General features: G+C 36.6%; 1 protein-coding gene across 14 annotated transcripts in view; it reads left to right on the top strand.

The window, feature by feature from the left end:
• The window catches only part of DOCK7 (dedicator of cytokinesis 7), a 217,203-nt gene that overhangs the window by 147,273 nt on the left and 42,541 nt on the right, over nucleotides 1-27,389 (top strand). For 8 of the 14 annotated variants that reach the window (XM_082687787.1, XM_082687796.1, XM_082687793.1 and 5 more), the window contains 9 exons: nucleotides 420-560; nucleotides 866-979; nucleotides 3,369-3,539; nucleotides 5,347-5,486; nucleotides 10,025-10,194; nucleotides 11,147-11,301; nucleotides 21,964-22,146; nucleotides 22,251-22,413; nucleotides 25,866-25,962. In XM_082687787.1, coding sequence (XP_082543913.1) covers nucleotides 420-560; nucleotides 866-979; nucleotides 3,369-3,539; nucleotides 5,347-5,486; nucleotides 10,025-10,194; nucleotides 11,147-11,301; nucleotides 21,964-22,146; nucleotides 22,251-22,413; nucleotides 25,866-25,962 — 1,334 coding nt within the window. The remainder of the gene's footprint in view (nucleotides 1-419; nucleotides 561-865; nucleotides 980-3,368; nucleotides 3,540-5,346; nucleotides 5,487-10,024; nucleotides 10,195-11,146; nucleotides 11,302-21,963; nucleotides 22,147-22,250; nucleotides 22,414-25,865; nucleotides 25,963-27,389) is intronic. The other 6 variants (XM_082687791.1, XM_082687794.1, XM_082687790.1 and 3 more) reach the window with 1 other exon arrangement.

Below are 27,389 nucleotides of genomic sequence, written 5' to 3'. Positions count from 1 at the left end.
GTACACTCACCATACGTCACTATATTATAGATGCTGAAGAGACCACAGTGAAGTCAGTGTGTCTAGTGTCTCAGAGCTTACTGTTGGGCATATATGGAATGTCAAAATGTTACATCTTAGAAAAGATTTCATTTAAAACAAATTTGAAAGGTGAACTATTTTTCTGTTCATATCCATAATTCTTTTCGTATTGGTAGCCAGAATAATTTTATGAAGGTGATGCAGTGATTGAGTTGTACGGTGTTTGATACTTCTTGGGAACATAAGCTACTGCAGGGAGAGTCTCAAAGTATTTGAGGGGCTAGAAGTATTTTAGCCATCTGTTAAATAACATAGTGTAGTGAAAAAATAGCCCGGATATGATTAACTGTTAATTGCATTCATAAAAAATTAAACTAATGCCTTATTTATTTTTTCAGGTAAAGAGCATGGTGCATCATTTATATTTTAATGATAAACTTGATGCACCAAGGAAAAGTCGTTTTCCAGAACGTTTCATGGATGACATTGCTGCTCTTGTCAGCACAATTGCTAGTGATATAGTTTCACGATTTCAGAAGGTAATGATAACTTGTTAAAAAATTAAATTTCTGGGACGCCTGGGTGGCTCAGTTGGTTAAGCAGCTGCCTTCGGCTCAGGTCATGATCCCAGCGTCCTGGGATCGAGTCCCACATCGGGCTCCTTGCTCGGCAGGGAGCCTGCTTCTCCCTCTGCCTGCCATTCTGTCTGCCTGTGCTTGCTCTCTCCCCATCTCTCTCTCTGATAAATAAATAAAATCTTAAAAAAAAAAATTAAATTTCTGTCGAACTCACATTAAGCTGTCATACTCTTATTTGTTTTTTTGCTTTTTATTCTGTTTTCCAGGACACAGAAATGGTTGAGAGACTCAACACAAGCCTTGCATTCTTTCTCAATGATCTGTTGTCTGTTATGGATAGAGGATTTGTCTTTAGCCTTATTAAGACCTGCTATAAACAGGTAATGCATAATTAGTAATAGTTAACAAATAATTTAAATACTGTGTTTGCTGTTTTTAGAGTTACAGCTTAGATATCTTCCAGAACGCATTCATATACTGATGTTTTTAAAAAACAGCATTTTTCTTTTTAAAAAGGATTTATTTGAGAGAGAGCATGAACAGAAAGGGTGGAGGGAGAGGCTCTGAGAGAGACTCTCTGGGGAACCTGCGTGGCTTAGTTGGTTAAGTATCTGACTCTTGATTTCAGCCTAGGTCATGATCTCAGGGTCCTGGGATCGAGCCCTGCCCCGTGTCAGGCTCCCTGCTCAGCTGGGAGTCTGCTTGTCTCCCTCTCCCTGTGGCCCTCCCCCTCTTCTCGCTCCCTCTCATTCTCTCTTAAATAAATAAGTCTTTAAAAAATAAAAGCAGGGTATTTTTATTAGTAAGACAAAAATAAATTTCATTTGTTTTATGAGGACACAGGCCTATGGCAAGTTGATATCTGTACAGCTGACTTTTCCTTGGTTTTACTGGCCCAGCAGGGACCTTTGATTCCCATTTTGCAGCAGATCAGCAAGTCACTAGACTGAATGTTAAATAGCCCTGGGGGTGCCTAGCTGACTCAGTCCGAAGAGCATGTGACTCTTGATCTTGGGTTTGTCAGTGTGAGCTCCCCATTGGGTATAGAGATTACTAAAAAAATAAATAAATAAAATAAACTTTAAAAAATATAATAGAAAAAAATAATGTAAAACAACCCCCATGATGCCATGTAAGAGTACCAGTTACAATGTATAGCCAAATGAACTTGTTTGTGTATTTATTGGGTGATTTTTAAAGCAACTGCATTTTGCTGTGTAGTCCTTCTAATGTAGACTTAGAATTGTAGAGTTTAGAATCATGGATGGATGTTTACCCAAATCCCCAGTCAATCACTTTGTCGCTTTTATTATTTTTTTAATTTATTTATCTTTTCCATTATGTTGCTTTTACTAAAAAAGCATCCTGGAACTTTTCTACAAACAGCTGACTTTAACATTTTTATCAACTGATGAATATGCCTTTTGGAAAACATTAGTTATTGGTCCTCTTAGGCCATGTGGGTAGTGAGCTGTATAATCATTCTGGAATTACCTTTTAAAGGAAATTTAAAAATACACAGCTCTTGGGTCCTATCCCAGAGTTACTGAGGAGTTTGAATCCTAGGGGTAGGGGAGGGACGTGTGGGACACAGTGCTTGTGCAACGTTTCCCACTGGTCCACAGGCTCGTTTCTGAGAATTACTGGTTTAGAATGCTGTTTGGCAGTCTAATATTTAGAATTTTGAAGATCTGTTCTATCAGCTACTTTTGTTGTGTGTTCCACAGATTGACCGATTTACTTTAGAGAGTGTACATATGATTGGGGGGAGGGACATACGGAGGGGGGAGAAAGACTCCCAAGCTGACTCTGCGATGAGTACAAGTCAACATGGCGTTTGATCCCACAACCCTGAGATCATGACCTGAGCTGAAAGCAAGAGTTGGATGCTCATCCAACCAACTGATCCATTCAGGTGCCCCTGTATGTTCCTTTTAATAGAGAAGTTAAAACTACATGTGGTCACTGACCCACTTGGAAGTATTTGCAGTAGTATGTATTATTTTTACTTTCCCCCCAGAATTTCATGTTCTGTTGCTCCTCAGATCTTGTCGTTGTTCTTCAAGCATTGGCTTTCTGTGGTTGCCAAACATTGAGCTAGACCCCAGGGATGCCAAAACTTTCAAGTCAGTGTGTATATGTCTCCTCAGCGTAGCTTACCATGTAGCTGGGTGAATAGACAAATAGCTAATCATAAATATAGGTTAACACAGGGTGCTAATTATCCAAAGAATGGATCGTTTTCTTGTTATTTTTTTTAAAGATTTTATTTATTTATTTGACAGAGACACAGCGAGAGGGGGAACACAAGCAGGGGGAGTGGGAGAGGGAGAAGCAGGCTTCCCACCAGGTAGGGAGCCTAATGTGGGGTTTCCATCCCAGGACCCCGGAATCATGACCTGAGCCGAAGGCAGACACTTAACGACTGAGCCACTCAGGGCACCCCCAATGGATCATTTCTTTTATGAAGTTATTTTGGTCGTATACTTTTCCTTCATAAAGTGTATCTTTGAGAAGTGGAAATATTAATGCTATATTGTAAATATAGAGAATATGACTTTTAGCCTGGTCAGTGGATTTGTACATCTTAAATAGATCTTCTAGTTCCCTATTTTTTTATTCTAGCAGTAACTCTGGAAAAAGCTGATACTGTTGTTTAAACCACAAAACCCAAAACTGCTCACTCAGTACTTCATCTGTCCTTCTGGTGTTGGCTTAGAGAAATGATGAATTCAATTGGTATTCTTTTATTTATGTAATGCTTACAAGGTATCTTCAAAGCTATATTCATTACCAAATCCAAGTGTGCTGGTGTCTTTGAGACTGGATTTTCTACGAATTGTCTGCAGCCACGAGCACTACGTTACACTGAACCTGCCCTGCAGTCTGCTCACTCCCCCTGCATCACCGTCGCCATCTGTTTCTTCGGCAACATCTCAGGTATGCGGTGTCTGAAAAAGTTTTTTATAGAGCCCATGTTTGTACGAAAGCTTTCTGAACACTGGAGAAAATGGTAGGAAACACTGTTGAATAATAGCTGTGTGATAGGCTCCATGCTAAAGGCTTTGTAAGTATTAATTATTTGCTCCTTAGAGTAATTCTGGGGGGTAAATTCTATTATTTTCATTTTGCACATGAAACACAGAAAAGTCATGAGCTTGCTCAAGATTACACAGTAATAAGTGGCAGAGCTAGACTTTGAGTCAAGCCACGTGTTGACTTTATTCTAGAGCCCGAGGTCTTAACTACCGTGTTGTCCTCTTACAGATCTGTGCACATCCACGTGAGTGAATTCACTTAGATAAGCCCATTGAGATTTTTTTTGCAGATCAGGTTTTCTAGAAGCAAATGCAAAGTTGTCTTGAGTTTGGGCTAGAAGATGTTTATTTGGGACCAATACCTGTGGAAGGAAAAGGCATGAGGCATAATGTAGCTGGGAAAGAAGTCAAACTGCAGGGCAGTCCGAGGAAGCCCTGCCTACATCTCTTGTACCTTGAAAACCCAAAGGAAAGTAGGTGGATGTCCGTAAGGTTTTCTTGGGTGGCAATGGACTTGAGTAGCGCGTGGTCTCTGTCAAGACAAAAAGGGGTTATCAAAGCAATTACTTCGTGTCCTGTCATACAGATTGAGATAAAGGGATTTTCTGGTTTTAATATCAGAGAAGCTCCTTCTAGTGAAACATTCTTTCTGCTTTGTAATTCCTAAGGCAGACAAGCTGCTTTCTTAAGCTTTCTTAATCTCTTAATGTTTAAAGTTAAAATTGATCTTAACTTTTTGTAGTGTTATTTTTGAGTTATTTAATTCCTGGCTGTAATTCCGTAGCCTAGATCAATCTCAGATTCATTATAAAAATATGTATTTTTTTAAACTATACCTAGATTAGAAAACATTTTGCCTTTATGAAAAAGCTTATGGATTGGCCTATTTTCACATACTCTTTTACCTGGCTAGCATACACCTCTTTCTATAATGGATAAGGCTAGTCTTTTGCTTTCTTCCACATCCTCTGCCAGAGATGTGGCTGTCCAGTGAGGAACAGATTAATCATAGTATAGTTCCTAAAACCTTTAATGAAACACATTTGTTTACACCTTACTCCCTTTTGAACATCTCATTCAGCCAAGAAATTAACAGAATTCCTTCCATTCTCTTGTTCCCCATATGGTTGGTCTTGAATATGAATTAGAGGGGGATGAGATTGTAGACACTTTTGTCCTGAACTATATCTTGGGAGGATGCTATTTTGCAGTATTAAAACTTTTAAAAACTGTCAGTGAATGACAAAATGATAGTAATTTTCTAAAGATAGTATTTTCTCTGAAAAACAGTTTTACTGGTATTTGGACTTTCTCTGGAAATCAATAGCTTTGACTACCAATATATCTTTTGTACTCAGCAGTAAATACATAATATATCATTTGGATTTAGTTACTTTTTTTCTCCTTTAAGGTATATTGAAACATTAAATGGCTAAAAGAATAAAGATTTTAAAAAGATGGAAAAGTTTCAATATGAGAAAAAGGAAATTGAAAATAATTTAAAGTGTTATTTTATCAGAGCTTCCTATAACAAAAGTAAGAGGAGTTACTTTCTCCAATGTGAATAATAGTGATGTAAAATAAACTACCCTAAGCGTGGTGTATCTTACTTTGAGATAATGCTCATACTTCCTTTATTGTAATGTTCTGTCTGTAGGATGTTTTGTTGCACAGCTATTGTAGTTTTCTTCTACCTCACTCCCAAACAGAGTTCTGGATTTTCCACAAACGTACAAGACCAGAAGATTGCAAATATGTTTGAATTGTCTGTGCCTTTCCGCCAACAGCATTATTTGGCAGGACTTGTATTAACAGAACTGGCTGTCATTTTAGACCCTGATGCTGAAGGGTGAGTAGAGTTACTTTGCCTCGTGGAGTAGCAGTTTGCTTTTGGATAATGGGACAGAAGTATTGCACTTACTTTCCTAAGAATCAAAAGACTAGTCTTCACCACTCTTCATCTACCTCTGTATTCACTAAGTCCCATTTCCATGGTATTTCTGCATTTCACTGATTTTTAAGAGAGCCATTTTTTTCATACTTTATCATCTCTGAATTTGAGGTTTCTTTTGAAATCAGTGGCATATCTTGGTTTATTTGGTAGTTTTCCTTCTTAATGGTTACAAAAAATACTGTGTGTATTAGTAGGTAGACTCATAGATTTGGTGATGTATAGTAGGCACATTTCAGTTTGAAGGAAATGGATTGGGTTTTCTATTCCTTGTAAAGAAAATATATTGTTTGCCATTACACTATGTAGCATTTTACTTCAAAGTATGCCCCATAAACAAATATTCTTAGGTTTTAAGAACTTCCAAAGTTGTATACACTTGTACAGAATTTTTGGAAATTGACGTAGTAAGGAAGGGGCATATTGTCTGATGATTGAATTTAAATAGCTTAACAGTCTTTATTTAAATTCCGGTATAGTTAACATACAGTGTAATATCTGTTTAGGTATACAATATAGTGATTCAGTACTTCCATATAACACCCAGTGCTCATCACAAGTATAGTACTTAAAACCCATCACCTATTTTATCCATCCTTCCACCCCCTCCACTCTGGTAACCAACAGTTTGTTCTCCCTAGCTAAGAGTCTGGGTTTTTTGTTTATCTGTTTTTTTCTTTGTTTGTTTGTTTTGTTTCTTAGATTCTACATATGAGTAAAGTTATAGAGTTTTTTTTTTTTTTCTGACTGACTTATTTTGCTTAGCTTTATACCCTCTAGATCCATCCATGCTATTGTAAGTAGCAATAGTTCATTCTTTTTTATGGCGAATATTCCTGTGTGTGTGTGTGTTTGTGGGTATATACATATATATACCCACATACATACACGTACATATATCTTCTTTATTCATCTGTTGATGGACATTTGGGTGGCTTCCATATCTTGGCTATTATAAATAAGGCTGCAGTAAACATAGAGATGCTTTTATCTTTTTGAATTAGTGCTTTCCTATTCTTTGGGTAAAATCCAGACTTTTAAGATTTTATTTATTAGAGAGTGCATGTCTATGTGTAGAAAGTATGGGAGGTGTTGAGAGGGGGGACAGAAGGAGAGGGAGAGAAAGAAGAAAAGAATTCCAAGCAGACTGCGCTCAGTGGCAAGCCCAATGTGGGACTCAATCTCATGACCCCAAGACCATGACCTGAGCCGAAATCAAGAGTAGGACAATTAACTGACTGAGCCATCCAGGTGTCCCTAAAATCTAGACTTTTAGTAATAGTCCTCAAAGCCCTATTTATCTGATTCTTGTTTAATTTTGTCACTATCTTCCCTCCCCACATACTAAAATCTAGCCATCTCAATCTTTTTTTCTGTTTAGTATGCCAAAGTTACTCATAACTTAGGTTATTTGCACTTGGATTTTTTTTTCTCTGCCTAAAAAAGCAGTGCTCATGTTACCGTAAGACTGTCATGTACCTTTTTGCTCCTTGTGATTCTTCAGGTCTCCACTCAGATAGCATCTTCTAGGCGAGGCTTTCACTGGCCACCCAATCAAAATGATAGACATACTGCCCTGTCACAATCATTCTTATACATATGGCCCTCTTTTATTTTCTACAAAACCTTTCTCTGAAATTTGCTGCTTTATTTCTGTCTCCTCCCATTATAAAGTGATTTTAGGAGAGCACACACTTCTTCTTTTTTGTTCACTGTTACACTTCCAATACCTTAAAATCATGTCTGGCACATTTATAAATATGTTAATTCAGTAACATATAAGTAATTGACTTTAAGAGATTCTCAGCCAATCTCTAGATTTTCAATTCTTTAGTGGTATATAGAAAAAATACAACATATATTGTCTTGCATAGGTCCTTGAGAATAATGATTTTCTTTTTACTTAATCTGCTTGCTAATAAGAATAATTCCTTGGAGGCAATAATATGTTTTAATAGTGATCAAACATTTGCTCTCGGGCACCTGGGTGGCTCAGTGGTTAAGCCGCTGCCTTCGGCTCAGGTCATGATCTCAGGGTCCTGGGATCGAGTCCCGCATCGGGCTCTCTGCTCAGCAGGGAGCCTGCTTCCTCCTCTCTCTCTCTCTCTCTCTGCCTGCCTCTCTGCCTACTTGTGATTTCTCTCTGTCAAAAAAAAAAAAATCTTTAAAAAAAAAAAACATTTGCTCTCTAGAAACTTTCATTATAGTCAGAAAATTAAGACTATGAAACAATATGATTAAATGCTAATTTTGTAGCACATAGTTGTATAGAAGATTAATACCTTTACTGCATTTGTGACACTAAATTATTATTTTTGTCTGTGTTTCTTTCTTGCAATAGCAAACTCTTTAAGAACAGGGACAGTGTCTTATCCCTAGCACTTAAAAAATAGTATGTTGCAGGTCCTACATAAACATTTTTTTAATAACTGCATGTGACTGAGTAATGTAGACCTATGAAAGGCTTATAAAGATGAGTGTGGGGCGGGGGGTGGATACCTGGGTGGCTCAGTAGGTTAAGCCTCTTCCTTCAGCTCAGGTCATGATCTCAGGGTCCTGGGATCAAGCCCTGCATCGAGCTCTTGCTCGGCAGGGAGCCTGCTTTTTCCTCTCCCTCTCTGCCTGCCTCTCTGCCTACTTGTGATCTCTGTCAAATAGATAAAAAAAAATCTAAAAAAAAAAATAAAGATGAGTGGGTAGAGCTTATTGGTAGGTTAACATTGGGCTGGTAGCTACAGAGTAAGGAATACACACCCAGGTTTGGAAGTCCTCACTGGTAATGGAAAAATTCAAAATGGAGAACATAAAAAGCAAATGACTGGAATCTTTGGGTAAAATGAGAGAGACTATGAGGAAAGGGAGGGAACTATCTGGAGAAAAAAATTGAGAAAAGAGAAGATGACAGCATCAAGTAGAGAACTGGAGAATAAAATCTGAGATGTGTCAGTTAGATGTGGTTCTTGACAGTGTTTAAAAATACACTTCCTGAATAAAAATTTGGAAAGAAGAAGAATCTCCAGCTAGATTTCATATGTAGCAATGTGAAGTGGCAGATAAGATGAATGGCCCAGGTTTCCAATACCAGCTTTGAAATTGGCATTGTGATCTCAAATACCAAGGAAGGCAGTGTGCTAATAATATGCTACATAAATTATGCAACCTAATTCTCATAGCCTCCTTATGAGGTAGGCGATTACCCCCCTATTGTAGGTAGGAAACAGAGAAGGTACGTACTCCTAAGAAATTTAGCTATTAAATGATGAAGCTAGTACAGTACCATGTTGTAAGCATTCAAAAACTGTTTGTTCCAAAGAAAGGGAGTAGATACTAGGAAGTAAATGAAAATAGTTGCTATGGACTGGACATTCAGGAATTATTACTGGAGAAATTGTTGTAATAATTTATTACTAGGAGACAGTATATAAGGTAGAAGAGACTAGTTTCAAGTGAACTTGTGTTTTCAACATAGGAAAGGCTTATTTGAAAGAAGGGAAGAGTTTAGTGGGGGGCACGGAATCTGTTGAAGAAACATGGGGTTCATTAAACATAATGGAGAAATTACTTTTGGGGGAGAAGTACAACTTTTTCTGAGACAAAAGGAATGACAGAGATATAAATGTGGAGGTGTGTTAAAGATCTGGCTAGAGCAAATCCAGAATGGTTTTTCTTTCCTAAAAATCGGAAGTCGGAATCAAGATCTTTTTCTGAGATGGGTGGTGGGAGGCTAAAGGAGAGAGAATAAGATGTGGGACTGCTGCCAGTTGTAGCCTTAAGAGGACCTACGTTGACCAAATGTTTACTTAGAATGGTTCGCATAGTCAAAGTTTCTTCAATTTGAGAAGAGGTGTAAAAAAAAAGTTAGTGATTATGAGTATTTTAACCCAGTTGAAACTCAGGATTTGGGGAGTCTACAGAAGGTGTAGGACCCAAATGAGGTAGATGAGCAAGGAAGCTAAATTTAAATAAGAGAAGTCAAAGACAATACCCACCCTCCAGCCTATGGACTGCATAATCCATTAGGTAGAAGATTTTTCTTTTAGAAAAAGCACATGAAAGTTTATTTTTGATAAATGTGAGAATACCTATTTTGAAATAAAATTTGAAGCTACTTAAGATTTTTTTTCTTTAAAATATAACCATAACGGGTCTTAAGTTCTTTAATGTGAATATGCACTAATGAGTTAATGTAAAAATAATTCAGATTTTCTCCTAGGTGAATTTGTTTAGCATTTCTTTTTCCCTCCATCTTTACTTTATATAGAGAAACATTTGTTAATTTTATAATGAGAAGTGTTTCATAGGAATACATGCAAATATTTGGCAAAGTTTAACAAAGTTGATTCAGTACTGTGAGTTACTGTTTGCTTTAAAGATATTAACTAATCTCTGTGACCTTTCTGCTGCTGCTGCTGCTGCTTCATCTTCTTTTTAAATAGACTGTTCGGATTGCACAAGAAAGTCATCAATATGGTACACAATTTACTATCCAGTCACGACTCAGACCCACGGTACTCTGACCCCCAGACAAAGGCGAGGGTGGCCATGTTGTATCTGCCTCTGATTGGCATCATCATGGAAACTGTTCCTCAGCTTTATGACTTTACAGGTACTTCGTGTATTTAAAACACATCCTAAAGGAAATCTCAGTGTTTCCAAGTTTTAGAAATATCTCGAAGCTTAAAGATCTTATTTTAGGAAAAACAATACAAGGAAATGTGCACTAACATAAGTAAACAGTAAATATTTAACTATATTACTGAATAACTTTTGACTACGTGAGAGAATTCACTGCAGGCTTTCCTTAAGTAGTTCTTATGATGAGTTTTTAGATGATTTATAACACTTCAGTACCTGCCTATTAGAAAATAGGTTTTTTGGTATGAGACTGTACTATGCATCCGAAAATATGTATATAAGAAAAGACAGCAGATGTCTACCACATTCAGTCTCATTTTTATTCATATATATAATTGAAATTAATATTTACCTGAATAACAAGAATTAGTTTTGTTGTTAACACAGGGGTAAGAAGTTGAAGTTACGTTGCTTTTTTAAAAACTAGAATTCACAAAGTTTTATTGCTCTTGCTTTCCATATTTAGAATTTCTTGGATTCCTTCATTTGTCCTAAATAAAATGCTGTCGTTTGCATTAAAAAAAAACAAAAACAGACATTTATTGAGTACCCATTACGTATTAAGAACTTGAACAGAGTGGGTGATACAAAGATAAGCAACTCAGTGTCTTGAGGAATTGACAGTGAGTAGTTCAACCAGTATTTTTATCTCCAAAGTGGGCTTCCTAATCTGAAGGCAGAAATGTTTATATTATTATATCTTCTTCGACTAGCAAGTTCTCTGCAAAACTGTAAGTTATTAGTAGAAATGAGTTAATGTTTAAAATATTGTTGAAAATAAAATCTAATGATAAATATTTCAGGTTAACAGGTTTTTTCTTTTAATGAGTTATAGAGAATAGGAAGTTGCTCAATAACTGTTAATTAATAGTTAATTAACCAAGTGGAAATGTTGTTATTTGTTTTGGTTTTATTTTTTCTAGAAACTCAAAATCAACGAGGAAGACCAATTTGTATAGCCCCTGATGACTATGAAAGTGAGAGCGGAAGCATGATAAGCCAGACAGTTGCCATGGCAATTGCAGGAACATCAGTTCCTCAACTAACGAGGCCCGGCAGTTTCCTCCTCACATCATCGGTAAGAACAACCCTCCTGCAGAAGTTTTTTCTAGGAAGAAGGTATTTACAAGGATATACCCTTAAAGAACAGGTTGTTGTATTAGCTGATGCAAGAGTACTCTGGGTTTCATTCACTTTGTGGAAACTTAAGATTCTGAGAATATTGTTTATCTTGTACTGAGTTGTTTTCAAAATTAATAATACCTCAGGGTTTATGGCATAAAGCTCTGGATTCCATCATTCAGAATTTTGGAAGTTACCTTATTGTATATGACCCATTTTCTTTATTTTCAGAATCTGTTTTGTTCTTCAACCCTAAGAAATACTTTCAGTTATTTAGCAGTTGAAATGCTTTTTTTAAATCTCTGAAGATTTATGCTGTTTCATGTTTAAAAGAAATCAGTAGGTACTTTGCCCCTATAATTATTCTCTCCTTAAAGAGGGAAGGATATGGGAACAGAGAGGAAACAAACTGCCGATAGAGCAAGATCAAGTTCTAAAAGACTTCCTTTCAGAAAAATGCAGTATTTGTGGAAGCTGTCCTGACAACTACAAGTTTTATTGAGATAGTTTACGTATCAAAAGATTCACCCATTTTAAGTGTACAGTTTCATGGTTTTTATTGTATTTACAGAGCTGTGTGGCCATCACCACAATCTAGAGTATTTCCATTACCCCAAGAAGATGCTTTGCCTATTAAGAGCCACTCTTTATTTCCCCTCAGCCCTAAGCATCAACTCACCTACTTTCTGTCTGTATATCTTTATAGACTTGCCTATTCTGGACATTTCATATAAATGGAATTATACACTGTGATCTTCCATGTCTGGCTTCTTTGACCACATGTAAAGTTTTTGAGATTCAACCACGTTGTTATGTGCATCAGCACATCTTAATTTTTTTTTTTTTTTTCTAGTTGCCAAGCAGTACTCTTTTGTATTACTATACCAGACTTTTATCCATTTGTCAGGTGATGAACATTTGGATCCTTTCCAGTTTTTGGCTGTTAGGAATAATGCTGCTATGAACATTTGTGTGCTTGTCTTTGTGTGCATGCATGTTTTTGTTTCTCTTAGATAGGTATCTAGAAGTCAACCTGCTGGGTTATATGGTATCTCTGTGTGTAACATTTTCAGACACTTATAAATTCTTTTAAAAGTGGCTGCGCCATGTTACATTCTCACCAGCAATAAATAAAAATTCTTGTTTCTCAAATCCTCCCCAACACTCGTTACTGTCTCTTTTTTTTATCATAACCACCTTGGTATAGAGTAGTATCACAGTGTGGTTTTAATTTGCATTGCCCTAACGTCGGCTGATGTTGAGCATCTGTTCATTTGTTTATCAATGCATCTCTTTTGTATGCCTTATTTAGAGAAAAGTTCATCCATCTTTGTTACCATTTATATATTCTGAGTACAAATCTCTTACATGATTTGCAAGTATTTTCTCACATTTTATGGACTATCTTTTTGCTTTCTTGTTGGCGTCATTTGAAGTGCTGAATTCCAATTTATCAGTTTTCTTTTATCACTGGTACTTTATATATGTAGTATGTATAATATGAAAAGTACATGCACAATTAAGGTATCATTAATAGAAGAAACAATAGTGTACCTACCACCCAGCTTCAGGACAGAACACTGCAAATTCCTTGAAAGTTTCCAGTCTGCCCTCTGTTGAGTCCCTGTCCTGCCCGAAATGACCACTGCGCTCAAATTTTTTTGACCTTCCGTTTCATTTTTTTAAATTTCTTGTGTGAAATATATGTGTTAAAAAGTATATGAAACATAAATGTACAAATTAACAAAATATTGTGAAATGAACACCTTTGTAACCAGCACTTAGGACAAAATACAGAACATTGGCTGCCTTTCAGAAATCTTTAGCATGCCCTTCCCTACTACAGCTATCCACCAAGCTGCCCTCTATCCTAACTAATGAAGTAATTGCTTATTTGCTTATACTTTTGCCATTCAACTTTGCATCCCTAAATACTGTAATTTATTGTTGTTACATCTTTAGTTTTCATCCGTGTTATAAAATGTAGTTATCATTTACTGATTTTCATTTCTATATGTCATTAAGTTGATTGACTATAGTTCAGTTTATTTACCCATTCTGTTCTTAGATGCATGAATGGCTTCTGATCTTTGGTTATTTCAAATAGTAATCATATGGATTTCTTTTTTTTCCCCCTGTAGTTTTCTTTACATGTATCTTGTATATATATGCACTTTTATTTAGATTATTTCCTAGGAGTTGAATTTGCTGTGTTAAAGAATATGTATGCATCTTTATACCAGATATACCTGGGTATTTTTCCAAAGGGTTTGTCTCAATTTATACTTTACCTACAGTATGAGAGTTCCCGTTCTTTCACATGTTCATCAGCATTTAGATTTTTCAGACTTGAAGATTTTTTTTCAATCTGATACTTTCTAGTTGTATCTCATTTCAGCTTTCGTTTCCCTGGTGCCTTATGAGGGTGTGCACTTCTTCATATACATGTTGGCCATTTGGATTTTCTCTGTTAAGGTGCTGAGGTTCTAGCGGTTTTTGCCCATTTGCCATTTGGTTGTCTGCCTTTGTTTATAATTTGTATGAGTTTATATGTTTTGGATCAAATCCACTGTCAATTATAAGTGGTTCAAATATATCTTTTTTTTTTTTTAAATTTGTGACTTGCCTTTAACACTTACTTAATGGTGAATTTGGTGACTGGAGTGCCTTATTTAAAACACTTAAAAATTTTTTAAATTTTAGAAGTTTTTTAAAATTTTAAAAGTCTTTTCCTTTACAACTAGTGTTTTTTGTATCTTTAAAGATTTGATCCCTATTCTAAGATTTTGAAGATATTTCCTTTTCCAAATGTTTTTTTGTTCTTCCATATTTAATCCTAAAATATACCTGGAATTTTTTATGAACAGTAGAATCTGGGGATTGAGGTTTGTTCATTCATTCATTTATATTAAACCAAATTATCTCAGCACTGTTTATTAAGCAAAACTACCTCAGTATGGTCTGTCATGTAGAAAAAGGCCTCATGCATATAAAAAAAGGTTTTTAACATAAATTATAAAATCAGCTTATGATGTTCCACTAAAGTAAGTAAACAAAAACCAATGAACCTGTGAGGATTTTGGCTGAGATTGTAATGAGTATATGAATCAATTTTGGTGAAAATTGGTATTTTTGCACTACTAAATCTCTTAATCCTTGAACATGATGGATCTCCCTATTATTTAGATCTTCTTTAATATCTGTGAATATAGAAACTTTTATAGGTTGTTTTTTTGTTTTAATATTTTATTCATTTGGGAGAGAGAAACAAAGCACAAGCAGGGCAACAGGCAGAGGGAGCAGGAGAAGCAGACTCCACCCTGAGCAGGGAGCCTCATGTGGGGCTCAGTCCCAAGACCCCAGAATCATGACTTGAGCCTAACACAGAGGCTTAACCTGCTGAGCCACCCAGGAGCCCCTCTAGTTTTCACTACGCCTGGGTGGTTCAGTGGGTTAAGCCTCTGCCTTTGGCTCAGGTCATGATTTCAGGGTCCTGGGATCGAGCTCCACATCGGGCTCTCTGCTCAGCAAGGAGCCTGCTTCCTCCTTTCTCTCTACCTGCCTCTCTCTCTACTTGTGATCTCTCTCTGTGTCAAATAAACAAATAAAATCTTTAAAAAAAAAAAAAAAGAAGAAGAAACCTAGTACATCTTTTATAGATGTGGTTTTGGTCCTTGAATATTTTTTGTTTTTATATTATAAAATTACATGTGATATATATATATATAAAATCTTATGAGTGTCCTCTTTTCCAAAACTTCTTTTTTCCAACTGCTGATTAATTTTGTGTGGAAATAGAATTAATTTTTTACAGTGATGCTTATTTCCAGCAGAATTGCCAAACTAATAACATATGTGTAGATTTTTTCTATCATCCTATCATCTGTGTATAATGGCAGTTGGTTTCTTACTTTCAAGTTTTTTCCATGACTAACTTTACTGGCCAGAACCTCCAGTACATTGTTGAATACAAGTGACAATAGTTGGCATCCTTAAAAGTGCAAACTTGCAACATTTCGTTCTTACACGTAAATGCTATAGTTTTGGGGGGATCTTTTGGTTTTTGGTTTTTTTTAGCTATCCTCTCTTACACTATGAAAGTCGTCTTTCCGTTCCTGCTCTGCTAAGAGTTCTGTTTTTTAATTATGACTAGGTGAGTTTTATGCTCTCTTTGGATCCATTGAGACGCTTGTGTTATTTTGCTTTTAAATCTTTTAATATGACCCCTTTCAATTGATTTCCTGTTGTTAAACCTGCCTTCAGTTGCCGAATTAAACCTACTTTTTCTCGTGATTGTATATTAATGGATTTTGTGTGACATAATTTAAGATTCATATATTTATGCTTGTAGGTAAACAACTGCTTGTGATATTTTTCTCATAATGTTCTTTACAGGTTTTGAAATCAGGGTTAGGTTAGCCAATTTAAATTTAAAAGGGAGTTTACCCTTTTATTCTGTTCTCTGGAAGGACATGTTTAAAATTGGAGTTATTTCTTCCTGGAATATTTGGAGAACCTGTGGGTGATGCCATCTGTACTTGTAGCTTTCTTTTTTGAAAGTTTAAAAATTACTGATTTAATTTTTTTAATGACTGTAAGACTGTTCAACTGTTCTGTTTCCTTTTACACTGATTTCTATAAATTTTACTCCAGTAGAAAAAGTCTGTATGATCCGTAGTGGATATAAATAGTTTCATATCTGTGGTTGGCTTTTTGTACCCTTTGTCTTGCATCAGACTCAACAAAAATTTGTGTATATCTTTAGTCTTCATAAAAACCAGTTTGGGGCCTGTTAATCCTCACTTTTTTTTTTTTTTTTTAAGATTTTATTTATTTATTTCACAGATAGAGATCACAAGTAGGCAGAGAGGCAGGCAGAGAGAGAGGGGAAAGCAGGCTCCCTGCTGAGCAAAGAGCCGACGTGGGGCTCAATCCCAGGAGCTACCCAGGCACCCCTTGATCCTCACTTGGAATGTTTATCTTTTTTTACTGTCTTCTATTTTCTTTGGGTTTATATTGTTCTTTTTCTAACTTGAGGTGGGTGCTTAGCTCACTAATTTTCATCATTTCTTCTTTAGTACATATTATAAGCCTGTACATTTTCCTTTAGTTAATTGTTTTAGTTACGTGCCACAGTTTATATGGAGCATTTTTATTATTCAGCTCAAAAATAGATCTAAAGTGCATTGTGATTTTTTTTAGATTTTTAGGCTCTGAGTTTTTGTTCTAAAATGTTTAATCTTTCTCCAAAGAAGACCTACAAATGGCCAAGAGACACATGAACAAATGCTCAACATCATTTGGCATCAGAGAAATACAAATCACAACCGCAATGAAATAACCACCTCACACAGGTTGGAATGGCTTAAATTAACAAGTCAGGAAACAACTGATGTTAGCGAGGATGCAGAAAAGGGGAACTCTCTTACACTGTTGATGGGAATGCAAACTGGTACAGCTACTCTGGAAAACATAGAGGTTCATCAAAAAAGTTAAAAATAGAGCTACCTTATGTCCCAGCAATTGCACTATTAGATATTTTTCCAAAGGATGCAAACATAGTGATTTTTTTTTTAAAGATTTTATTTATTTATTTTACAGAGAGAAATCACAAGCAGATGGAGAGGCAGGCAGAGAGAGAGAGAGAGAGGGAAGCAGGCTCCCTGCTGAGCAGAGAGCCCGACGCGGGGCTCGATCCCAGGACCCTGAGATCATGACCTGAGCCGAAGGCAGCGGCTTAACCCACTGAGCCACCCAGGCGCCCCGCAAACATAGTGATTTGAAAGGGCACATGTACCCCAGTGTTTATAGCAGCATTGTCCACAATAGCCAGACTAAGGAAAGAGTCCATCTATCTCTTGACAAATGAATGGATAAAGAAGTTGTGTGTACACACATACACACACACTAGAATATTACTGAGCCATCAAAAAGAATGAAATCATGCAAATGGAACTAGAGGGTATTATGTTAAGCAAAATAAGTCAGAGAAAGACAAATACCATATGATTTCACTCATGTGGAGTTTAAGAAACAAAACAGATGAACATAGGAGAAGGGAGGGGAGAAAATAATATGAAAACAAAGAGGGAGGGAAACTGTAAGAAACTTTTAACACTTGGAAACAAACTGAGTGTTGTTGGAGGGAAAGTGGACGGAGAGATGGGGACAGAGGGATGAACATTAAGGAGGACATGATAAAGATAATGATAATGACCACTGGGTGTTGTATGCAACTGATGCATCACTATATTCTGCTGTTAAAACTGCTAATACAGTATGTGTTTATTAAATTGAATTTGAATAAAAAATTTTTTTAAATTCTAATCATAAGGTGAGGTGCCTGGGTAGCTCAGTCAGATAAGCATCCAGCTTTTGATTTTGGCTCAGGTCATGATCTCAGGGTTGTGAGTTCAAGCCCTATATAGGCTCCTCACTGGCAGAATGTGGAGCCTACTTAAAATTTGCCCTCTTGGCTCATTTGGTTGGGCAACTGCCTTGGCTGAGGTCATGATCCCAGGATCCTGGGATTGAGCCCCAGCAAGGAGCCTGCTTCTCCTCTCCCTGCTACTCTCTGCTTGTGTGTGCGCTCACTCTCTCTGTCAAATAAATAAAATTATTTAAAAAAAATTTTTTTTTTTTTTTAAAGATTTTATTTATTTATTTGACAGACAGAGATCGTAAGTAGGCAGAGAGGCAGGCAGAGAGAGAGAGGAGGAAGCAGGCTCCCTGCTGAGCAGAGAGCCCGATGCGGGGCTCGATCCCAGGACCCTGGGATCATGACCTGAGCCGAAGGCAGCGGCTTAACCACTGAGCCACCCAGGCGCCCCTAAAAAAAATTTTTTTTTTTTTAATTGCTCTCTCCCTCTCCCTCTTCCTCTCCCTCTTCCAGCAACAAAATGTGTGTGTGTGTGTGTGTGTGTGTGTGGTCATAGGAGAATTTCTCATGATCCTGTGCTTCTGATTTTGGCCTGATTCCATAATCAGAGAACTTTGTGTAATTTTATTTTGTTATATTTGTGGCATCTGGTTTTTATGGTCTTATATATAGTGAGTTTTTGCAAATAGCTCATGTATTTGAAAATGCATAGTCTTCATTGTTCTGTATTTGTCCATTACACCTAATATTTCCAATTTGTTAATCTTACTGTTTAAACCTTTGTTTCTTTTTACTGAATTCTTTCTGCTTATTCTAATACCATACTACAGTCATGGTTTTTTAGTAACTTGTCATTTTGTCAGGTTTAGTTTCATTTGAGGCCTTATTATGAAATATCTAATTTTAAATTGTGTTTTTTTTGATGGATTTTATCTTTTATCAAAGTGAACTATAATACTTTTTTTTAACTTTCAAGTCTACTTTGTGTATTAGTTTAGTTATGCTAGGTTTCTTCCGAGATACGAGTTTTTCCATCCTTTACTTTCAGCATTTTTTTCTTGTGTTTTAAAAATGTTTGAAATTTATGTTTTAGATGTCTTTTATAAATAGTATGTAGTTAGATTTTGTCTTAAATTTTAAAAATCTGATTTATTTTAGTCTCACTAGAGTTTTAAAAATCATTTAATTTAGTGTAACTAAATTTAATATGGATTTGATGTACTTAACATTTTTTTTAAGATTTTATTTAATTATTTGACAGATCACAAGTAGACAGAGAGGCAGGCAGGTAGAGAGGGGGAAGCAGGCTCCCTGCTGAGCAGGGAGCCTGATGCAGGGCTCGATCCCAGGACTCTGGGATCATGACCTGAGCCGAAGGCAGAGGCTTTAACCTACTGAGCCACCCAGATGCCCCTGTACTTAACATCTTAATGTCACTTCATATTATCCCATCCCTCTGTCTCTTTTGTCTCCTTATTTTCTTTTGTTTTTTTTTTTCTACTTCCATTTTTTCCTCATTCTACATTTTCTTTTCTGCTAGTTTGGAAGTTATACATTCTGTTTGTATTCTTTTTGTGATTGTATTACAAACTACAGTGCCCTTCCTTAAATTAAATTCCACTCCAATCATTCCATTTACTTTCACATTGGTTAATAGAAGGCTCTCAGAAAAGGTTGCATATTTATTTACCTTTTTAAAAAAAATTTTGTTATCTACCTTTTTAAAGTAGGGATTTATCCCTACTTAAACGTTATTTTTAGGCACTTTTAATTGTATATATCATTAAACCTCAAAAAAATTGTTACTTTTGTGGCTGTATAAATTTAATTATCATTTGAATTTGTTCACATGTTCACCACTGTATTTCCTCTTCTCCCAAATTTGTGACTGTTCATAAGAAATATTTTTCTTCTTTGTGAAATACCCTTTAGAATTTCCTGTTCTATGCTGATGAATTCTGTTTCCTTGAAAAATGTGTGACCTTCATTCTTAAGGTTTTTGTTTTTGTTTTTTCAAAATAGCATCTGAGTTTCCTGTTTTGTTCCAGCATGCTAAGGTCATTGTTTCTACTGTCTTCTCATTTCCATTGCTGATATTATCCCCCTCTTCTTTATGATATTCTCCTTAGAATTGATCTGCGGTTTTACTCTTCTATCTAGTTTTAAAGTTTTTTGTGGGTTTTTTTTGTTTTGTTTTGTTTTGTTTTGTTTTTTTTACAGAGAGAGAGAGGTCACAAGTAGGCAGAGAGAAAGAAGGGGAAGCAGACTCCCTGCCAAGCAGAGAGCCCGATGTGGGGCTCGATCCCAGGACTCTGAAAGCATGACCTGAGCCAAAAGCAGAGGCTTAACCCACTGAGCCACCCAGGCGCCCTTCCATCTAGTTTTAAATTTATTTATTTATTCTGCTTGGTATTTTTTGGACTTCTTAAATCAGTGGTTCAGCATCTTTCTTCAGTTCTATGAAATTCTCAACTATTATGTGCCCAAATATGTCCTCTTCTCCATTCTGTCTCTCCTCTTTTTGTATTCCAATTCAACATCTGTTAGTCCTCTTTATCCTATCCTCTATGTCTGCTCTTGTTCTGTGTAGTCCATCTTTTTGTTGACTTGTGCGTCATGCTAGGTTGTTTATTTTTATCTATGTTCCAGTTTATTCATTTCTTCTAACTGTATCTAGTATTACATTAAAGCAGTCCATGGGGTTCTTAATTTGGTTATTGTGTAATTTGGTTCAATGAATTTATGTAGGTGACTCATATACAAGTGCATGCATCCGTGAGAGGCGGTGAACATAGAAAAGTGCTCAGACTCTCTGTGGAGCACTCTTTCTGCATTTGAATCTCAGTCCTGGTATTTACTGCAAAATACACGTACAAAATACTTCTCAATGTCTTGATTTTCTGGTCTATAAGATGGGTTATGTAATAATATTTATCTCTTTGGGTAGGTGCAAGGGATAAATAAGTTCATATGCGTGTTCGGTACAGTGAAGGGCACAGAGTAATAAGCATCTTACGAGTGTCTTCTGACCTCATTTTCATCATCGCGGACAGCAGAGTGATTAGGTTAGTGGTTGAGATCTTGACCCCAGCAGCTAACATCCCTTCCACTGCTTTCTTCTTCTTATGTAGTATATTTACTTCACCAAATGTTAGAAGAATATAAGATTTAGCGTCTGGTTAACCTGGACTAAAATCCTGGTTTACTCTCTAGCTTTCATTTTCTTACCTATAAACTAGAAATAGCAATAGTTAGTACCAACTCCTAAAATCATCATGAGCATTAAATAAGAAGAAATGATTAGCATAGAGTCTAGTACATTGCAACTTTTGTTGTTTTTTGTCATCATCATCATCATCATTATTATCATCCTGTGTTCTTGTTTGTAAAACTTAGATGATACAAGCTGCTTGGTAATATTGTTGGAGCTTTAAATGAAATAACATAAGAAAAAAGAGCTTAGCATGATGACCCGAGCAGAATAAATATGGAACAAATGGTTCTGTAGACAAGTTTTTCCCTTATAGTTCACATACTATATAGTAATGCAGACCAAAGACTGAAAATAGCACCTTCACCTTATCTGCTCTAACAGTGGCCCTTGAGAGGAAACTGTGGTTCTCTAAACCTGGTAAACATTTTGTTACTACTTTCTATTCTTACATCACTTTTACTGAATGCTTTTTTCCTTTTACCATATTATATCAGACATGATGAGAATAGATATATCAGTTTTAATAGTAGGATCTTTTAGCTTTTCCCTCGATGTTTTCTATTAATGTTTATTTATTGTCTACTGGAAACCCTACCATAAATCAAAACAATCTTTCAATGCCAGGAAAAGTTTATTAAACCTCAGGACTTGAAGTTTAAGGTTCTATGTGACTTATTCAAGTGTTGACTAAATCAAATGGTGGGTTTATTATTTTTTTTAAGATTTTATTTGGCTGAGAGAGAGCAAAAGAGAGAGAATGCACCTCTCACAAGTTGGGGGGGACAGAGGGAGAAGGAGAAGCAGGGAGCCCGAGGTGGTTCTTGATCCCAGGACTCTCTTGACATCATGACCCAAACTGAAAGCAGACTGAGCTACCCAAATGGTGTCCCTCAAATAGTTCTTTTTAAATACTTGCTTTTTTCAGCAATTTTTGTTTTATTGCATTTAGCAGGAAACACCTGACAACCCCCCAAAAGAAAGAGCCGTTGATCAATCTGTCTCATCCTACTGTTCTTTATTTTCAGAGCGGCAGGCAACACACTACCTTTTCAGCAGAATCCAGTCGGAGCCTTTTGATCTGTCTGCTTTGGGTTCTCAAGAATGCAGATGAGACGGTTCTGCAAAAGTGGTTTACAGATCTCTCAGTCCTGCAGCTAAACCGGCTACTGGATTTGCTTTATCTCTGCGTATCTTGCTTTGAGTACAAAGTAAGTGATCACTGTGCAGGGAAGAATGAGAAAGCAACCATCACTTGAAAAAGGAAGAAGAAAATTTCCTCAATGTCTCTTCTTTTCTAATGTTTAAATTTTAGGGAAAGAAAGTGTTTGAAAGAATGAATAGTTTGACCTTTAAGAAATCAAAAGACATGAGAGCAAAGCTTGAAGAAGCTATTCTTGGGAGCATAGGTGCTAGGCAAGAAATGGTGCGCCGAAGTCGAGGACAGCTTGGTACGTACACAGTAGCTTCTCCTTCTGGTGAGAATTTTTTCAGTTTCCTTGAACTATATATTATAGTGATCATTGTTGCAAGTCTTCAAAGATTCTATACTTTTTTAAGTGTTTTTTACTGCTTTGTTTGTTTTAGAGAGGAAGGGGGGTGAGGAGCAGAGGGAGGACAGAGAGAATCTTAAGCAGGCTCCACGCCTGGAGCCTGACATGGGGCTTGATCTCACAACCATGAGATCGTGACCAGCGCTGAAATCAGGAGTTGGATGCTTAACTGATAGAGCTACCCAGGCACCACTTAAAAAGTGTTCTAAATGAAATGGTGCATTAACTTGAGGAACCACTTCTCTGTAAGAATTTAAGTTAGAGTTCTAAATAGGGTGAACATATTTCCTGATTTATTCTGAAGAGTCCCAGTTTATTCCTGTTACCCTTGTGTAATTATTAATAGCACCCCCTCTCCTTTTTCAGACTTCTAAAAAGCAGTTTTAGGTTCACAGCAAAACTGAGCTAACAAGACAGAGATTTCCCACATACTCCCTAACACACATGCATTGCCATCCCCACTGTCAACATCCCCGTCAAGTGGTGACTTGTTAAACTTGGTACTGAACCAGCACTGAGACATCATTGTCACCAAAGTCCATAATGGACCTTAATGGTTCAGTCTTAGTGCCATACTTTCTACACAGCATCACTTTTTACACTTAAAAACTTCCTATTTGGCACAATAAGTTAATATACCCTGTATTTAAGGGTATATTAAATAAGGGTATATTAAATACAGACTCAAATTTATCAGGGAGAGATACAGGTTAGTAGCATTTGAGGTCTGTTTCTAATCCCAGCTACTGGTATCCATTAGCCATATAAAACCTTGGCCAAACCACTTAACCTCACTTTCCTTTTCCTCATCCACTTGTGATTGTTTTGAGAACTTAAAAGGTAGTTTAACTAACTGATCTTATCATCATTGTAGTGACTGTGTGTGTAAACATTTCATAAATTCTAAACTGACAAATAATAGTGTTGCTGAGAGCTCCTTAAGGTCAGGGACATGGCTCAGTTGTCTGTGTATATGACACAAGCTAATAGTTCAATATATATTGCACATTTATGAATATTTTTAATGTTTCTGATAGGCCATAAACACATAAACACATAAATATCATTTATCTGTGTAAACTTAAATATCTTTTATATGCTATCCTGGATGTTTGGAATTTCATAAGAATACAAAACCTTTTTCTTTAGAATTAAAAGCATCATTTTTCTTCATTTTTTTGTTTATGTACAGTCTACAGGGTACTTAACAGATTTTCTTTTAACTCCTTTATTACAACAACCCTCTATGAAAGCATGATAATTAACTTTTATTTAGGTCATTAATTTTCACCAAAATATAATGAATGATTATCCTTACCTTTAAATTAAAGAAAATGAAACTCACCAGAGGTAAATAACTTGCCTAAGGTCATAAACTAAGGGACAAAACCAGGCTCTTTTGACTTCCAATGTAGTTCTCTATATTGTACTACAGTTCTTTCTAAGGTTTAATGTCAGAGAGAGTGGCACTGTTAACAGTATGTTACGTTTTTAAAGCCTGTGGCCTTAGGACAGCTATCTTTGTATGAATATAAGAACTGAAGTTCTCTATGTAGAATCTAAAATAAATAAGTGAATAAACTCATAGATACAGATAACAGATAGGTGGCTGCCCTGGGTGTGGGGCGAGGTATGGGCAGAATAGGTGGAGGAGGTCAACCAGTATAGACTTCTGGTTATAAAACATGTAAGTACTGGGGATGTAATGTACAGTGTGGTGCCTACAGTTAATAATACTGCATATTATTTTGAAAGTTCCTAAGAGAGTATATCTTAAGTTGTCATCATAAAAAAATTAAAATGCATGATGATGCATCCATTGGTGATGGATGTTAACTAGATTTATAGTAGTGATCATTTAATAATGTATACATATATCGAATCATTATGCATCTGAATCTAATATAATGCTATATGTCAGTCTTATTTTTTTTTTTTTTAATTGAAGTTCTTGGGGTGCCTGGGTGAACTGGGTGAACTCTGAATTTTTACTTTTTTCTTCCCCATTCTTCCAACCAATTTTAAGTCTTGGGTTTTTCAAAAAGGAGCTCTAGTTTTCTACTTAAACTGAAATCATGGCTGATTCTATCATTTAAGTGTGTATCTCTGACAATTCTAAATGGCTTCTTCATTTCTGCTGGATTTGTATGAACCAGTTCTATTGCTGCTACCCCTTATAGGAGCCTCCAGCATTCAGGCTGCTTTCCATCCCAGAAACCTTGGGAGAAAGCCCCCAACTTTCTCCCATCCTGCCTTCTGTGGACCAAAGGGAATAATTACTTTAGGAATCCTTCTTATTTTGTTTATATATTAAACAAAAACTTGTTGAACTCTCAGTATTGCCAGACACATTGTCAACCCCGAACATAAAGGGGTGAACAAATAGGCATATTCTCCATTCATAAATAGCTTATATTCTTGTGATCATAAGGGCTGTGGAGAGAAATAAAGCCAATTAAGAGGAAAGGAAGTGTTGGAGAGGGCTGCCTGGGTGGCTTAGTGGGTTAAGCCTCTGCCTTCAGCTCAGGTCATCATCTCAGGGTCCTGGGATCAAGCCCCATGTTGGGCTCCCTGCTCAGCTGGGATCCCACTTCTCCCTCTCCTTCTGCCCCTCCTCCCTGCTTGTGCTCTCTCTCTCAAATTAATAAATAAAATCATTTTAAAGGGGCACCTGGGTGGCTCAGTGGGTTAAGCCACTGCCTTCGGCTCAGGTCATGATCTCAGGGTCCTGGGATCGAGTCCCGCATCGGGCTCTCTGCTCTGTGGAGAGCCTGCTTCTTCCTCTCTCTCTGCCTGCCTCTCTGTCTACTTGTAATCTCTCTCTCTCTGTCAAATAAATAAATAAAATCTTTTAAAAAAAAATCATTTTAAAAAGAAAAAAAAAGTGTGGAGGAATTGAGGAAGACGTTTCTGTGGAGGTGATGAATAACTGGCCTGTGAAAATTTGTGGGAAGAATAATCACATGAGAGGAACAACGGCCACTGCAAAGGTCGTCATTCAGGAACATGTAGAGGGAGACTGTACCTACACCGAGAGCACACACACAATAACTAAGGTGTAGGCGGGAGGGAGAGTAAGGTCTTAACCACATCGGGCCTTATAAGCCACGGTTTAAGTTTTGAAAAAAATCAGGGTTAAGGTTTGCTTATAATAAATGGGAGTTGGTTTTTTAATATTACATGTAACAAGTGTATTTCTTCTATAACTGCTGTAAAGAAGTTTTAATGAAAAGTACTACTGTTCTACTTGTGCTGAAGATAAAATGGCTATGTATAAAGTTGGCATTATGCAGTATTTCTTGTATACTTGCAAATATGCATATAGGTTGTCCAAATGAAACAACATTTTAAAAATGGTTTTGAAATTTATTTGACAGAGAGAAGCCCATCTGGAAGTGCCTTTGGAAGTCAAGAAAATCTGAGGTGGAGAAAGGATATGACTCACTGGCGTCAAAACACTGAGAAGCTTGACAAGTAATATAGCCTTCTATTTTATGTTACTGATGCAGGAGGAAAATCACTAATTTTAGTGGGCTTTTTTTTTTTAACAGGTGTTCAAATCTTAGACAACAAAATACTTACATTTAGCTTTTAAATTTTAGATTAAAAAAGATTTGAGGGAAGAATTTTTCATGTGGTATAGTAAAGCAGAATGTTTGTTTTTGACAGTTATCTCTAAATATCTTCTTTTGAAATATAGTCTGCAACAATTTCTGAATATGTTTTGGGAGTCACACTAACTAAATATTTCTTTTTTTTTTTTTTTTTTTTTTTAAGATTTTATTTATTTATTTGAAAGACGGAGATCACAAGTAGGCAGAGAGGCAGGCAGAGAGAGAGAGAGAGGGAAGCAGGCTTCCCGCGGAGCAGGGAGCCCGATGCGGGGCTCGATCCCAGGACCCTGAGATCATGACCTGAGCCAAAGGCAGCAGCCCAAACCACTGAGCCACCCAGGCGCCCCTAACTAAATATTTTCATGTCATCAACAATTAGGAAGCTCTTGGAGCTTAAAATTTAATTGAAGAAGGACAAAATACTCCAGGTCTTCTGTTTCTAGCATGAGATAAATCTGTTGGCTAACTGACCCTACTGCCAAAAACAATTAAAAATGTACTTCCTGGCTCCGGGATCCCAAAGGGCTATACCTTCAGTGTAATAAACCCTTCTCACTGGCTAGGGGACCTCAGGTAAAATTGCTTGGCATGAAATGTGACATTGAGTCAAGGAGCTAAAATTTTTCTCTTGAGTATTTGTAATTACAGGTTAGCCCTCAAGTACCTTTACTCACCCAATAAACTCTGAGAATAGGGTGACCAACTCTTTCAAGTTTGCACAGTACACCCATGTTGGTATTCCAGGGAGTCCCTCAGTCCTGTCCTAAAGCAAATCGAGATACTTGGTCATCCTATGTGATAACCATTTTGTGACCAGGCTGTGGAGGGTTTTCACAGATAAACTTGCAGAAATATTAGCTCACACACAGTGACATCATATACCATAGGCAAGACTGCCTTGTATAAGCCAGCAAAGAGCAGGTCACAGACTCGGTTCCATATAGATGAGGGTTTGGATTACAAGAAACTTATCTTAGTCTCTTAAGGCTGCTATAACACAATAAAACACACTGCATTGCTTATAAACAACAGAAATTTGTTTCTGACCTTTCTGGTGGCTGGGAAGTTCAAGATAATGACGTTATCAGATTTGATGTCTAGAGAGAGCCCTCATCTGGGTTACAGACTTTTTTTTTCCTTTTAAAAAGATTTATTTATTTATTCATTTATTTAGTGTGAGAGGGAGAGGGAGAAGAATCCTGAAGTAGACTTGAGCATAGAGACCAACACAAGGTTTTATCCCAGGACCCTGAGATCATGACCTGAGCCAAAATCAAGAGTCAGATG

Source organism: Mustela nivalis (assembly GCF_964662115.1).
Source record: "Mustela nivalis genome assembly, chromosome: 10".
Lineage (NCBI taxonomy): Eukaryota > Metazoa > Chordata > Mammalia > Carnivora > Mustelidae > Mustela > Mustela nivalis.
This window is presented reverse-complemented; position numbering and strand designations above follow the sequence as displayed.